General features: G+C 42.6%; 1 protein-coding gene across 1 annotated transcript in view; it reads left to right on the top strand.

Annotated features, from left to right (window-relative positions):
- The window catches only part of LOC143767646 (uncharacterized), a 383,745-nt gene extending 368,369 nt beyond the window's left edge, over positions 1-15,376 (top strand). Inside the window, exons 4-7 of the mRNA XM_077256095.1 lie at positions 2,263-2,386; positions 2,470-2,567; positions 2,766-2,856; positions 9,995-15,376. Of these exons, the coding sequence (XP_077112210.1) occupies positions 2,263-2,386; positions 2,470-2,567; positions 2,766-2,856; positions 9,995-11,826 (2,145 nt within the window). The 3' untranslated portion in view covers positions 11,827-15,376. The remainder of the gene's footprint in view (positions 1-2,262; positions 2,387-2,469; positions 2,568-2,765; positions 2,857-9,994) is intronic.
- The last annotated feature ends 1,435 nt before the right edge of the window (positions 15,377-16,811 follow it).

Below are 16,811 nucleotides of genomic sequence, written 5' to 3'. Positions count from 1 at the left end.
TACAGAAAATATATGTATATACATATGTGTATTAAAACCTCTAAGCTAAAGAAGCCCCTAAAGTGAAATGCATAGTGCAATAATTTATATCAGGGCAAAAAAAGAGGAATAACATTATCTATTTTAAATTGGAACCTAAATGGTGCTCCTATATCTCCATGCGGTCTGCTGTATATATCTTAGTATGGTATATATATAAAGTGCATTGTGCTGTGCAAAGATGAATACCATTAGTAAACTGCCAGCGGCTCACATAAAGAAAGGACAATCTATATTAAAGGGCACCTGTCACCCCGTTTTTTCAGTATGAGATAAAAATACTGTTAAATAGGGCCTGAGCTGTGCATTACAACAGTGTATTTTGTGGACCCCGATTCCCCACCTATGCTGCCAAAATACGTTACCAAAGTAGCCGTTTTCGCCTGTCAATCAGGCTGGTCTGGTCAAAAGGGCGTGGTGTCTTCCCCCAGATCTTGCTTAGTTTTCCGTTGGTGGCGTAGTGGTTTGCGCATGCCCAAGGTCCCGAATCCACTGCACAGGGGAGTTAAAAGAGCGCGATGTGCACTATTTCATTGGTGATCGGTGGGGGCGGCCATCTTCCTTTGGCTGCGCGTGCGCAGAAGCGGCGCTCTGCTGGCCGCGGCTTCAGGAAAATGGCCGCGGGATGCCGCGCGTGCGCAGATGGAGATCGCGGCGGTTATTTTCCTGAAGCCGAGATGCGAATTCTGCTTCAGGAAAATGGCCACCGCGATCCCCATCTGCGCACGCGCGGCATCCCGCGGCCATGTTCCTGAAGCCGCGGCCAGCAGAGCGCCGCTTCTGCGCACACGCGGCCAAAGGAAGATGGCCGCCCCCACCGATCACCAATGAAATAGTGCACATCGCGCTCTTTTAACTCCCCTGTGCAGTGGATTCGGGACCTTGGGCATGCGCAAACCACTACGCCACCAACGGAAAACTAAGCAAGATCTGGGGGAAGACACCACGCCCTTTTGACCAGACCAGCCTGATTGACAGGTGAAAACGGCTACTTTGGTAACGTATTTTGGCAGCATAGGTGGGGAATCGGGGTCCACAAAATACACTGTTGTAATGCACAGCTCAGGCCCTATTTAACAGTATTTTTATCTCATACTGAAAAAACGGGGTGACAGGTGCCCTTTAAAGTGAATGACAATGTCAAAGAAGTATAACAGATATGTTTTCTATTTCTCACATCAAAGAGACCATCAGTGACCCCGACAGCGCCGTTTCGCCATACTGGCTTCCTCAAATGGAGGGGCATCATTGACATCAACAGTTATATTTTTATGAAATTCCCTTGTCTTGGTTTTTGTATGTATGATTTTATGTAATCAAGAATAAAAAAATATACCTTTTATCTATATTTGCCTAAGCCTCTATAGTCCTCATCATGAAGTAGTTATTTCTCCTGTCCCATGTAATGAATATCTCCTGCAGTATTACTAATGCCGATTCCAGTGTCGGTAAATGAGATGAGAATTAGCGTTATGGAAGATGAGTCTATGAGGAACGTATTCAGCTGCTGACTCCGAGGAAGAAACTGTTTGTTGTCTGTGACCTAAATATAATACATTTTATTAGTAGATGTAAAGAAGAAAACTGAATAAAATAATTAGTCTCCTCATATGTTTCCCTTATTATCTCCAGTAATTGTATTATTACACAGGATTCTTATGATGTTACATCGGCTCTTCTTCTCATTCAGGTCTCTACAATATCGGATCCTCTCAGTAAAAATCTTCTGTATAAAATAATTTTTCGGAATTACCCATCAAATATGGATATGGACAGAGACAAGATGGTGGAGAGGATATTACACCTCACCCTAGAGATCCTCTTCTGGCTTACTGGAGAGGTGAGAGATTCTGATGACATCACATTACATCATTCTTATCTATGGGAATAACAGATGGACAGAACTGGAGAGGTGAAGACTCTGGAAATGTCTGTAGTGAGATTTATTAATGTGTCTCTCCATAACCAGGATTACACAGTAGTGAAGAAGACCTCTAGTGAGCGCTGTCAGGACCCTGTGTCTGAGGGTTGGGGAAGACCCCTGAGCCCAATCACAGGGCCTCCCCTGATGCACAAGGACATCAATGACCAGAAGATCCTAGAACTCACCTACAAGATGATTGAGCTGCTGACTGGAGAGGTGACACTGCTGGGAATGCTGGGACATTATACAGTAACGCTATGAAGGGATCGGAGAGATGACGATATCATTGTATGTGTCAGGTTCCTATAAGGTGTCAGGATGTCGCTGTCTATTTCTCCATGGAGGAGTGGGAGTATTTAGAAGGACACAAAGATCTGTACAAGGACGTCATGATGGAGGTTCCCCAGCCCCTCACATCACCAGGTAATAGACAGGACTAAATATGCACGACCTATAATTATCTGTGTGTAAAGAATGAATTAAGTCCATGCATGTGTTTCCTCCAGATCTATCCAGTAAGAGGACAACACCAGAGAGATGTCCCCATCCTCTTCTTCCACAGGACTGTAAACAAGAGGATCCCAATGTTCCTCAGGATCATCAGGTAGATGGAGAGATGGTGTCATGAGATCTCCCCTATGATGTGTAGACGGCTGTGAAGGTTTTGTGCTCAGTCTTGTTTTATCCACCGGTATTATATGATTTATACTTGTGTAATGAAATTGGTGGAAATGGCAGGATTAGAGCTGATCATAGATGTGACTTCTCCATCTGTCTGTGACTTTTACAATATTTATTTCAGGGTGAAGATCTGACCCATATTAATACTACAGAGACATATATGAAGGGTGATGAGCGGTGTAAAGAGGAGATTCCTACATATGACTACCCAGGTGAGTAGTGACCACTAAATGCAGAGGAGTCACAGATTCTTCTCAGTCACCAGCTGTGGCTGCTTTATCAGTTTTGTAGTCCGACCATATTACAATCGTGATCACCAATTTAGCCTCTAGAGCACAACGTTCTCCTCCACCCAAAACTGATCTAATCACTCTAGGCATTGAAATCCCTTTTCTATAGAACTTACATCCTGGAAGATCCACCTACTCCCTGGGGTTAGAAGACGTTGACCGTTACCTGCCCAGATCTGTAAACTACAAAGTAAAATGATAGCGTATGTAGAATGTGCTGACAAGTTAGAAATATATTATGATCGGCCTCTCAGAGAAAACGGAGGGTAATGATGCTGTTGGCTTGCAAGATCCCTGATATAGGAAGAAGGAAATAAATCAGGGCTTAGAAAAGCGCTGCCAAATGCTGAGCCATAAAGTTTGGTATCAAAACAAATGAACATAAAAAATTGTTTTCATTTTAAAATGCTACACTTATCCGGTGTGAACCAGCTCCTTTCTCAGGCATATACAAATAATACATAGAGAATCTTATATATCATCCAAAATGGCATCACTAATCCAATTGTTTCACTCATTAATTAAACCGCGCCTATGGTGCACAGTTTTTTGTATTGAAACCTTTCGTCTTATACAAAACTATACAAATAGATGTAAAATGCATATTGGATGCACAATAAGATACATAAAAAGAAAAGTAAACATACATGGCAACAACCAAAATACCCAAGGATTATTTAAAAAATACCCCTATTATGTCGTATTTTCAATGCTCTCATTCAGGCCTAAGCGTGGAAAGTTTAAAGATCCAATAGGATTCCCTATTCACAAGTCTTTGGAACCTATTAGACACATGTTCTAATATTTGTTCTAATATAATGAGTCTTAAACTGGTGGGATTTCGTTTACGTTCTAACACGAAATGCCTAAGCAGACTGTGACAGATTACACCTTATGATCGACAACATTAAATGTGCAGTGAGGCCAAGTTTGAATTTCTGTACCATAAGAGACTTTCCCTTTATCCTGACTTTTCTTTTAAAACTGACTAACAGGATTGTGATAAACTGCATAAAAACCATTACACCTGTGCCATGATATATCTCTAAGCTGTGCATGACTGGTGGGTGTAATATACATTTATTCACGCCTGCAGGAGATGTGTTGGCATGGCTCGAGCCCTGGTTTCATGGATTCACTCCATGTCATAAATTCCATTATGTTTTCAATCCTAAGGAATTCAGATTACTGAACAATCTATCCTTAAGTGGGGGGCGCTAATACTTTCTCTACTCTTCTGGTCACAACTCAAAGTAGCTCCAATGGTCCACTACTGTATAAATGAGTGCAACTCTGGTTTAGTGTTGGAGCTCTCCCCTCATATATACATTGTTGTTGGGGATGTAACGTGTTTTTCACTGTATATAATGGTTTAATTGTGGTGGGATTGTCCTGCCTCACTTATGTGAGTCTACAACTCCCCGGTAGTCTTTAAAGAAAGATATCCATTGCTTCTTCCAAATTCCCGAGATCTAAATTTAAGATAAATCAGCTCTACACTATTACAAAAAGTTCTCTTTAAATTAGTAATTTTTTTTCTTGAAACTCATCTGATAGAAAATATTGGCTTTTATGATAGTATATATCATATATATTGCCAAGAGCCCCTGAGCCCCATACTCTAATTACCCCAGAGAGGTTTTTCCACTAGTTACTTATTTTTAACTGAGGAAGACTGTTGAGTTTGATCATTTCAACAGATGTATTATTGTTTATAGTCACAGTTTTTGAATACTTTAGTCAGTGCCCAAAATCCTCTGATCTAATCTAATCAGCTCCCATTTTTCATATCTTATGTGTGTCACTTTATGTGGTGATAACTTTGAAATTCTTCGCAAAGGATAATAGAAAACAGGATGGACCTTACAAATTATATTCCACCTTCCGACAATACTCTGTATAAGGTTGTACATTACTGTATCGGCAAATGGCAGGGTTAAGAAAGGAAGAAGCACCATCTACAGTAGCTATTTGAATGCAGATCTTGCTGGAATAGTTTGCAGGCACACTGTATTGGGAGCACTGTTCATGGTCATCTGGCAGCTCAAAATATGGCCACCACAAACAATCTTGGCATTATCTACTCCGTTATCTAGATCCTAGGGATTGCCTTGCTCATCATCCTGCCCCATGCACATGGATCTGGACTTGCACAGAGACCCCTAGGCTTGGACCACGGTGTTACATTATGCTTGGAGTGTGAGATAGCAAGAAGAATACTCAGGTAGCTGGGTCAGAACCAGGAGGGCAGGGAAAATGCTAAATCAAAAGATGCATGATCAGTCAGTAAACAGGCCAGGGTCACAACAGGAAACTTTATACAGAAGTCGGGAGCTGAGCACAGAGGACTGAACCAGAGGAGAATAAGTCTGCATCTGGCAGCTTCCTGCAATATGCTGCAAGCTTTAGTAGGGTGTGATGCTTTACAAATGGCTAAAGCAGGGAGCAGATTGATTCAGCTGGACAGCACACACACTCATACTGCCAAACAATTATAATTATTATTATTTATTTATATGGCACCATTGATTCCATGGTGCTGTACATGAGAATTGGTTACATACAAGTTACAGATATCACTTACAGTAAAAAAAAAACTAACAATGACAGACTGATACAGAGGGGCGAGGACCCTGCCCTTGCGGGCTTACATTCTACAGGATTATGGGGAAGGAGACAATAGGTTGAGGGTTGCTGCAGCTCCAGTGTTGGTGAGGCGGTAGCTTCGGTACTGATGAGGAGGCAGCGGGGTCAGTGCAGGCTGTAGGCTTTCCTGAAGAGATGGGTTTTCAGGTTCCGTCTGAAGGATACGAATGTGGTTGATAGTCGGACGTGTTGGGGCAAAGAATTCCAGAGGATTGGGGATATTCGTGAGAAGTCTTGGAGGCGATTGGATGAGGAGCGAATAAGTGTGGAGGAGAGAAGGAGGTCTTGGGAGGACCGGAGAGTACGTGAGGGAAGATATCGGGAGATTAGCTCAGAGATATATGGAGGAGACAGGTTATGGATGGCTTTGTAGGTCAGTATTAGTAATTTGAACTGGATACGCTGAGGGAATGGGAGCCAGTGAAGAGTTTTGCAGAGGGGGGAAGCAGAGGAATAGCGAGGAGAGAGATGAATTAGTCGGGCAGCAGAGTTAAGGATGGACTGGAGAGGTGCGAGGGTGTTAGCAGGGAGGCCGCAGAAAAGGATGTTGCAGTGGTCAAGGTGGGAGATGATGAGGGCATGCAAAAGCATTTTAGTAGACTGACGGTTGAGGAAAGGACGGATTCTGGAGATATTTTTGAGCTGGATGCGACAGGAGGTGGAAAGAGCTTGGATGTGCGGTTTGAATGACAGGGCAGAGTCGAAGGTTACTCCTAGGCAGCGGACTTCCGGTACGGGGGAAAGCATGATGTCATTGATTGCGATAGATAGGTCAGGTAAGGAAGATCTATGGGATGGAGGAAAGATGATGAGTTCAGATTTGTCCACATTGAGTTTGAGAAAGCGAGAGGAGAAGGAGGATATGGCTGATAGGCACTCTGGGATTCTGCACAGCAGAGCGGTGACATCTGGGCCAGAGAGGTAGATCTGAGTGTCATCAGCATAGAGGTGGTACTGGATTCCATGGGACTTTATGAGTTGTCCCAAGCCAAGTGTATAGATTGAGAAGAGTAGGGGTCCTAGAAAAGAGCCTTGGGGGACTCCAACAGAGGGTGGGATGAGGAGGTAGTGTGGGAGTGGGAGACGCTGAATGTGCGGTTGGAAAGGTACGAGGAGATCCAGGATAGGGCGAGGTCTTTGATGCCAAAGGAGGAGAGTGTTAGGGCTGGCGGAACGCACCAAGTAAATATAGAGATGTTATTTGGTGCGTTCGCAGCCCGGGGTCCACCGTGCAGGAAAAGAACCTGCTGCTGGCAAACGGCGGCACTATATGGCGGTAGAAGCGATCTCTGTTGCTTCACAGAATCGCTATAAAGAAAGGACTGTGTCCTGTTAAACTCCACAGGAATACACAGTAACTGCTGAGCAGATAGCAGCTTGTGATCACACAGTCAAGGAGGCAAACATACAATCTCACCGGAGGAGCCGGTATTCTAGGTGGCTTATTTCAGCCGGGGCCCTGAAACCATACACACAATCTCCTCACCAGAGGTGCCGGTATTCTAAGTGGCTTATTTCAGCTGGGTCCCTGAATCCATACAAGCGTGACCACATTGGCGCAAAACTCATAACATGCATTGATACTAGCGCATGGCCATGCGAACCTTATATAGCTGCAGCAAGTGCAAGACCTTCCTAGAAGGACCAATGAGAGACTGCCACAGAGCCTGAGCACCTTCAGGACCTTCCTGGAGAACCAATGGGCTTTGCTGCAGTATCCAAGCATATGAACCCCGATCTCCAATGAGAGATCTTACCCTGGGCATGCTCAGAAGGAGAAAAGCTGGACTTAGTCCCAAAAGCGTCTGCTCGCCGCTGCCCAGCACTGGCTTCAATGGCAGAGTCTGGAAAAGCAGCAGTAACCCTTTGCACAGAGTCAGACTGAGCGAGACGCTGAGACCGACGTCTCCACTGAGCAGACTCCACTGCAGCAGGAGAAGAATGGGAGACCGCAGCGGAGATGGCCCGAGATTCCCCCTGTGCAGAGGCGGGAACTCGACCCCTAACAGAGAGGATCTGTAGTAGGAGGCAGTGGTCAACTGTGTCGAAAGCAGAGGACAGGTCTAGAAGGAGGAGTACAGAGTATTGTCCATTAGCTTTGGCGGTAAGTAGGTCATTAGTGATTTTGATCAGGGCTGTCTCAGTTGAGTGATGGGGCGGAAACCAGATTGTAGATTGTCAAAGAGCAAGTGTGGTACTACTGGTGGTACCACGCAAACTGTGGTACTACTGGTTCCAGGCACCTTCATCTTAGTAGCTGGACAGAGCCCCTGTTTCCAATGGCTCCTCCATTACCAGCGCCGTCTGCAGAATGAATAAAGCCACGCTTCATAGGAAAATTAAAACCCACAATACATCTCCAGTGAGATGTCCCCCTCCCCCCCACAAATTAACGTGGTGAAGAGGGAGAATTACATATAGCTAGGAAGTAAGCAATACTAATTGAGACATAGGAAGAGCTGGCAATTTAAACTCCTTTTGTAAGTAAGACCTCACAATGGAACATATGGGAAAGTGAGGGATAACACTTTAACTTTTTTTGAAGCAGAGGACCCCTGTAGTGTACAGGTAATTAAACAGGAAATGTCTTCTAGGGGAAAAGAGATTCCAAAAGGTGAGGTGTTTACTTGAGGAAAAGTGTACTTTCCCAGGCACAGAACTACTATTCACACACCACAGATTGTAGCCAGCCCTGCTCCGGGGTTCAGATAGGAATATTGGAGTTGGTATTAAGCCGATATGTAGGAGATATAGATTTTCATGATGCAGAGAATAATGTGATGCATTAATTCACATCACCGGGGGGGGCATTAGAATCCCTCCAATTGAATAACAATGTGATAGATGGTGTGAGCCAGGTCATATTTGGTCTCTTTGTACATGTAAAATCATGATAAAAATGTTGTCAATATCTGGCGCCTGTGATTTTTAGAGACTAAGATATCTTGTAAGTTGGGTATATTCTAAAATCCTGAAGAGCTGAAAACATTTCACAAACAGCCCCACATAAGGTAGTCAAGGTGAAGTGTGTGAGCGTAATTTAGGAGCTAATAAAGAAGCAGATCCTTTGGTCTAGGTTATTGTCAGTTTTCTGTGCAGGTTCTGTCCAATTCCCAATCGAAGTGCTTCCCTTCGCTAAGATCCATTTCTGTTACTAAGTTTAGTAATTTTCTTCTTTTATCCCTATGTATTGTTTTGTTGCTGTTTTGTATATTTATTATAAATGCTGCCTATCTTTCTGCATTACATATAACGTTTTATAGGTCTGTTGCATTTGCTCTTTAAACCGCACCCCAAAGCTATACTGTATCTTCAATGGGTGTCCAATCGGCCTGTATTGGTGGTAGTGAGTCATTTCTGTGTTATAGTGTAGTTGGAAGTGACCGTACAGGGTATATACATATAATTCATGCTTTGGAATTGGAGGTGTCTATAGCACATGCTGCCTGTTAATTACCTAATAACTGGCCTAGTAATGGAAGCAGCTGTGGTCTTGTCCATCAATCATTGGTCAATTTCATACTGTCACTGCACTCCCTTTGACGAATTGATAACGGCAATGGATCTGCGTTACCCCCTGGCTGTCTATCTTTGACACCGCATCTAGTCACAGAAGCAGATGTCGCAGGAACAGATCCCAGAGGAGATGGGACACTCCATTTGCAGAATAACTAATATGGCAGAAAACCAGAGCAGTAGAAATCCCCATAAAGTGACTCCATTTTGGAAAATATAACCCTCAGTGAATTAAGCTATAGGAGTAGTGACTATTTTGACTCCACAGGCACTTTCTGGAAATTAGCATGCAGTGGATGATAGAGAGTGAAAATTGCACATTTGCCATTTTATTCCTCACACACAGTGCCCAGATTGTGCTCTAGGAGACACACACTAAACTAAGTGGGTTCTTCTCACTATGGTAATACCAAATACATGGATGCTAAATGTGGTTTGGGCACACTGCAAGGCTCAAAAGCGAGGGGAAGATTTGACTTTGGGAGAGCGGATATTGCTGGATTAATTTATGGAAGTCGTGTTGCTTTTTAACAGACTTTGAGCCACTATGGAAACATCTGTTTTCACATTCACAAATTATGGACCTGAGTGTGGACTTGTTTTTTGCGAGATGAGTAGAAACTTCTGTTGGTTTTATTTTCACCTATTCACCTATATAACAATGTTTGGTGGCTTTTTATTCCATACTTGTGAGGCAGAATGAACAAACAGTTGAACACCAAACTCTACTGGTTCATGCTGAGTTTTTTATATTACACTGTGAACTGCCATTGTTTTTTTTAATTCAATTTTTTTACATAACCTGCCTTTTTTATGGACAGTTTAAGTAGAAATGGTCAAAAAATTAAAATTCAAGGTTATTTTATTCAAAAATAATAATTGGTTTTATTCTTGACAGATGGCTGTACCTGGAGATCAGAGGGACAGCTGACATCTTCGATTTTTAAATCAGATGATTTTGAGATCAAACAGGATTCTATTGAAAAGAATGCTATTACTCCAGATATACCATCATCCCTTTACAGCAAAGATCTGTCATCTGATGCTTTGAAACAGGTCCCATCTCCTGATTCATTACTGACTGCTAAGGAAAATCAAACTCACAAAAAAAGCATTAAAAAAATAACTGCTCCTAAAGTAAAGAAGCCATTTTCACGTTCAGAACATGGAAGTAGTTTTCCGCTCAAAAATTGTTTTCTTAAACATAAAAAAAACACCACAGAGAATAGATTTTCTTGTGCCATTTGTATGAAATGTTTTAGCCAGAAATCAAATCTTGTTAGTCACAAGAGAACTCACACAGGGGAGAAACCATTTTCATGTTCAGAATGTGGAAAATGTTTTACAGAGAAATCAGGTTTTAACAGACATCAGAGAATTCACACAGGGGAGAAGCTTTTCTCATGTTCAGAATGTCTGAAATGTTTTAGCCGGAAAGCGCATCTTGATAGCCACCAGAGAACCCACACAGGAGTGAAGCCTTTTTCATGTTCAGAATGTGGGAAATGTTTTGTAGATAAAGCAAATCTTGTTAAACATCAGAGAACTCACACAGGGAATAAGCCATTTTCATGTTCTGAATGTGGAAAATGTTTTGTAAAGAAATCATCTCTTCTTAGTCACCAGAGCAGTCACACAGGGGAGAAGCCTTTTTCCTGTTCAGAATGTGGGAAATATTTTAGACAGAAATGTAATCTTGTTATGCACCAAATAACTCACAGAGAGACTTTTTCATGTCTAGAATGTGGGAAATGTTTTAACTGTAAATCACTCCTTGATTGCCACCAGAGAACCCACACAGGGGAGAAGCCTTTTTCATGTTCAGAATGTGGGAAATGTTTTACCCAGAAAGCACATCTGGATAGCCACCAAAGAACCCACACAGGGGAGAAGCCTTTTTCATGTTCAGAATGTGCAAAATGTTTTACCCAGCAAGCGCATCTTGATAGACACCAGAGAAGCCACACAGGGGAGAAGCCATTCTCATGTTCAGAATGTGGGAAATGTTTTAACCAGAAATCAGATTTTGTTAAGCACCAGAGAATTCATACAGGGGAGAAGCCTTTTTCCTGTTCAGAATGTGGAAAAAGTTTTAAATTGAAAGCGCATCTTGATAGTCACAAGAGAACCCACACAGGGGAGAAACCATTCTCATGTTCAGAATGTGGGAACTGTTTTAACCAGAGATCAAGTTTTGTTAAGCACCAGAGAACTCATACAGGGGAGAAGCCTTTTTCTTGTTCAGAATGTGGAGAATATTTTGTGACGAAATCATCTCTTCTTAGCCACCAGAGCAGTCACACAGGCGATAAGCCTTTTTCATGTTCAGAATGTGGGAAATGTTTTAACCAGAAAGCACATCTTCATAGACACCAGAGAACCCACACAGGGGAGAAGCCATTCTCATGTTCAGAATGTAGAAAATGTTTTAACCAGAAATCAGATTTTGTTAAGCACCAGAGAATTCATACAGGGGAGAAGCCTTTTTCCTGTTCAGAATGTGCGATATGTTTTAACCAAAAAGTGCATCTTGATAGACACCGAAGAACCCACACAGGGGAGAAGCCATTCTCATGTTCAGAATGTAGAAAATGTTTTAACCAGAAATCAGATTTTGTTAAGCACCAGAGAATTCATACAGGGGAGAAGCCTTTTTCATGTTCAGAATGTAGGAAATGTTTTAACCAGAAATCAAGTTTTGTTAAGCACCAGAGAACTCATACAGCGTAGAAGCCTTTTTTTTGTTCAGAATGTGGAAAACATTTTGTGAAGAAATCATGTCGTCTTAATCACCAGAGTAATCAATCTGGAAGTTACGTGGTTAGTATGCGCGCTGCTGTAAAGATGAATGTCCGGACATATTGAAAATAAAGATGATGGTTTATTCTCAAGGCGTTTCGAAGTCACAAGGACTTCTTCCTCAGGAGATGCTTTCTTAATCACCAGAGCAGTCACACAGAGGAGAAACCTTTTTCATGCTCTTAATGTGGGAAATGTTTTGCTTGGAAATCAACTCTTAAAGGGAAGCTGTCACCAGAAAAAGGTTGTTAACCTGCAGATAGGGGCGTAATCTGCAGGTTAATTGCATTTCTAACTTAATTGGTGCCAGTAGGTAGCCGAACTCTGCTGGGAGAAAAAGAACTTTATTCTCCATGGCAGCATTCTGTTTTAGTCAAAGGGACGTCACCAGTGCTGGTTCATTCACCAATCTGGAAATACAGTACGGCTGCTGTAACCGTGCCCTCAGCCTGACGGACCCTGGCTCTGCATTGGGACTGGTGTCATGGCGTGGTTATAGCCACTGCTCTGTCTAAGCAGAGCTGTGACTGAACCAGCGCTGCTCCTCTGACTGAAGCCGAAAGCTGGCAGTGAGAATAAAGTTAATTTTTACCTAGAAGCATTCAGCTGCATGTATTTGCCAGGCAGGTTAGTAATGAGGCTTGAGAAAGGAAGATGTCCCCCAAAACGTCACCGCCAGGTGTGTTTCTTTTATCTTCAGTCAGTATCTCTGCTTTCTTGCTCAAACTATGGAAGTACTAGTTTACAAAGAGATCACCTGCACCTAGGATCTGTCTGCAAGTCGGAAGCTTGCTCAACCCCACACCACAGTCTGGATGATTTGTTCACAGTGGTGAATATAATAAAAAGTTATTTTTATTACTTACAGTGAAGGAAATAAGTATTTGATCCCTTGCTGATGTAAGTTTGCCTACCGTCAAAGACATGAACAGTTCATAATTTTAAGGGTAGGTTAATTTTAACATTGAAAGATAGAATATCAAAAATAAAATCCAGAAAATCACATTGTATAAATTAAATAAATTTATTTGAATTTTGTAGCGAGAAATAAGTATTTGATCCTCTACCAACCATTAAGAGTTCTGGCTCCTATAGACCAGTTAGACACTCCTAATCACCTCGTTACCTGCAATAAAGATAGCTGTCTTACATAGTCACCTTTATAAAAGACTCCTGACCACAGACTCAATTAATCAGTCAGACTCTAATCTCTACAACATGGGCAAGACCAAGGAGCTTTCTAAGGATGTCAAGGACAAGATCGTAGACCTGCACACAGCAGGAATGTGCTACAAAACCATACGCAAGGTGCTGAGTGAGAAGGAGACAACTGTTGTTGCAATAGTAAGAAAATGGCAGAGATACAAAATGACTGTCAATCGACATTGATCTGGGGCATCATGCAAAATCTCACCTCGTGGGCTATCCTTGATCATGAGTAAGGTGAGAGTTCAGCCTAAAACTACACGGGAGGAACTTGTCAATGATCTCAAGGCAGCTGGGACCACAGTCACCAAGAAAACCATTGGTAACACCAATTACGCCATAAAGGTTTAAAATCCTGCACAAGGTCCCCCTTCTCAAGAAGGCACATGTTAAGGCCCGTCTGAAGTTTGCCAATGAACACCTGGATGATTTTGTGAGTGATTGGGAGTAGGTGCTGTGGTCAGATGAAACAAAAATTGAGCTCTTTGGCATCAAGTCAACTTGCCGTGTTTGGAGGAAGAGAAATGCTGCCTATGACCCAAACAACTCTGTCACCACTGTCAAGCATGGAGGTGGAAACATTATGTTTTGGGGGTGTTTTTCTGCTAAGGGCACAGGACTACATCACTGCATCAATGGGAGAGTGGATGGAGACATGTACCGTAAAATCCTGAGTGACAACTTCATTCCCTACGCCAGGACATTAAAAATGGGTCGTGGCTGGGTCTTCCAGCAAGACAATGACCCAAAACATACAGCCAAGACAACAAAGGAGTGGCTCAAAAAGAAGAACATAAAGGTCATTGAGTGGCCTAGCCAGTCTCCAGACCTTAATCCCATAGAAAACTTATGGAGGGAGTTGAAGCTCCAAGTTGCCAAGCGATAGCCTCAAAATCTTAATGATTTAGAGATGATCTGCAAAGAGGAGTGGACCAAAATTCCTTCTGACATGTGCTCTAACTTCATCATCAACTACAAAAAATGTCTGACTGCTGTACTTGCCAGCAATGGTTTTGCCACCAAGTATTAAGTCTTGTTTGCCAGAGGGATCAAATACTTATTTCTCACTGCAAAATGCAAATAAATTTATATAATTTATACAATGTGATTTTCTGGATTTTATTTTTGATATTCTATCTCTCAATGTTAAAATTAACCTACCCTTAAAATTATGGACTATTCATGTGTTTGTCAGCTGGCAAACTTACAAATCATCAAGGGATCAAATACTTATTTCCTTCACTATATATATACAATGGGGAAAATAAGTGTTTGATACACTGCAGATTTTGCAAGTTTTCTCACCTACAAAGAATGGAGAGTTCTGTAATTTTTATCTGAGAGCGCCAGAATCTAAAAAAATAATCACAAGGCATGATTTTTACATAATTAGTTTGCCTTTTATTGAATGAAATAAGTATTTGATACAAAAGAAAAGCCTAAATTAATATCTGGTACAGAAAACTTTGTTTGCAATTACAGAAGTCAGACGTTTCCTGTATTTCTTGACTAAGTTTGCACACATTCCAGCAGGGATTTTGGCCCTCTCTAAACAGATCTCCATATCTTTCAGATTTCGGGGCTGTCGCTGGGCAACATTGAGTTTCAGCTCCCTCCAAAGATTTTCTATTGGGTTCAGGTCTGGAGTCTTTGTAGTTCTATTTTGGCCTCATCTGACCACATGACCTTCTCTCATGCCTCCTTTGTATCATCCAGATGGTCATTGGTGAACTTCAAATGGGCCTGGACATGTGCTGGCGTTTGCAGGTGGACCTTGCATGCACTGCAGGATTTTAATCCAAGACGGCATACTGTGTTACTAACTGTAAAGTTTGAGACTGTGGTTCCAGCTTTCTTCAGGTCATTGACAAGGTCCTCCCGTGTAGTTGTGGGCTGATTCCTGATCTTTCTCAGAATCATCCTTACCCCACGAGGTGAGATCTTGCATAGAGCCCCAGACCAAGGAAGATTGACAGTCATCTTGTCTTTCTTCCATTTTCTAATAATTTTGCCAACAGTTGTTGCCTTCTCACCAAGCTAATGAGTGCAGAGTAGGAGGGCTTCTTACAGAAAATCTAACAGGTCTTTGAGAGTATAATTGTATAGTTCCATAGTTTTTGTAGATTTATACAGTATATTGAATTGTTTTGTTTCTGTATGAATTTGATATTTAATCTTATCTTTTATTTGTCCTTAGAATTTTCATTTCAAACCAGGATTTATTAAAAATACCCTCTTATATGGATTTATGTCTTTATTTACACAGGAAATTGTAATAACTGCATGATTTTATATATTTAACACTTAAAAGAATATATACCGTATATACTCGAGTATAAGCCGACCCGAGTATAAGCCGACCCCCCTAATTTTGCCACAAAAAACTGGGAAAACTTATTGACTCGAGTATAAGCCTAGGGTGGAAAATGCAGCAGGTACCGGTGAATTTCAAAATTAAAAATAGATACTCCATACCGTTCATTATGGCCCCATAGATGCTCCACATAAAGCTGTGCCACATATAATGCTCTGCACCGTTCATTATGGCCCCATAGATGCTCCACATAAAGCTGTGCCATATATACAACGCTCTGCACCATTGCCCCATAGATACTCCACATAAAGCTGTGCCTTATATATAGTGCTCTGCACCGTTGCCCCATAGCTGTGCCATATAGTGCTCTGCACCATTGCCCCATAGCTGTGCCATATAGTGCTCTGCACCATTGCCCCATAGCTGTGCCATATAGTGCTCTGCATCGTTGCCCCATAGCTGTGCCATATAGTGCTCTGCACCATTGCCCCATAGCTGTGCCATATATATAGTGCTCTGCACCATTGCCCCTTAGCTGTGCCATATAGTGCTCTGCACCATTGCCCCATAGCTGTGCCATATAGTGCTCTGCACCGTTATTGTCCCATAGCTGTGCCATATAGTGCTCTGCACCATTGCCCCATAGCTGTGCCATATAGTGCTCTGCACCATTGCCCCATAGCTGTGCCATATAGTGCTCTGCACCGTTGCCCCATAGCTGTGCCATATAGTGCTCTGCACCATTGCCCCATAGCTGTGCCATATAGTGCTCTGCACCGTTGCCCCATAGCTGTGCCATATATATAGTGCTCTGCACCGTTGCCCCATAGCTGTGCCATATAGTGCTCTGCACCATTATTGCCCCATAGCTGTGCCATACAGTGCTCTGCACCATTATTGCCCCATAGCTGTGCCATATAGTGCTCTGCACCGTTGCCCCGTAGCTGTGCCATATAGTGCTCTGCACCATTATTGCCCCATAGCTGTGCCATACAGTGCTCTGCACCGTTATTGCCCCATAGCTGTGCCATATAGTGCTCTGCACCATTATTGCCCCATAGCTGTGCCATATAGTGCTCTGCACCGTTGCCCCATAGCTGTGCCATATAGTGCTCTGCACCATTATTGCCCCATAGCTGTGCCATACAGTGCTCTGCACCATTATTGCCCCATAGCTGTGCCATATAGTGCTCTGCACCATTATTGCCCCATAGCTGTGCCATATAGTGCTCTGCACCATTATTGCCCCATAGCTGTGCTGCTGCTGCAATAAAATAATAAAACACATACTCACCTCTCTTGCTTGCAGCTCCTCGGCGCCATCTTCCCGGCGTCTCTCCGCACTGACTGATCAGGCAGAGGGCGGCGCGCACACTATATGCGTCATCGCGCCCTC

Source organism: Ranitomeya variabilis, chromosome 4, assembly GCF_051348905.1.
Source record: "Ranitomeya variabilis isolate aRanVar5 chromosome 4, aRanVar5.hap1, whole genome shotgun sequence".
Lineage (NCBI taxonomy): Eukaryota > Metazoa > Chordata > Amphibia > Anura > Dendrobatidae > Ranitomeya > Ranitomeya variabilis.
The sequence above is the reverse complement of the archived record's forward strand: the minus strand, read 5'-3'. Positions and strand labels throughout refer to the sequence as shown.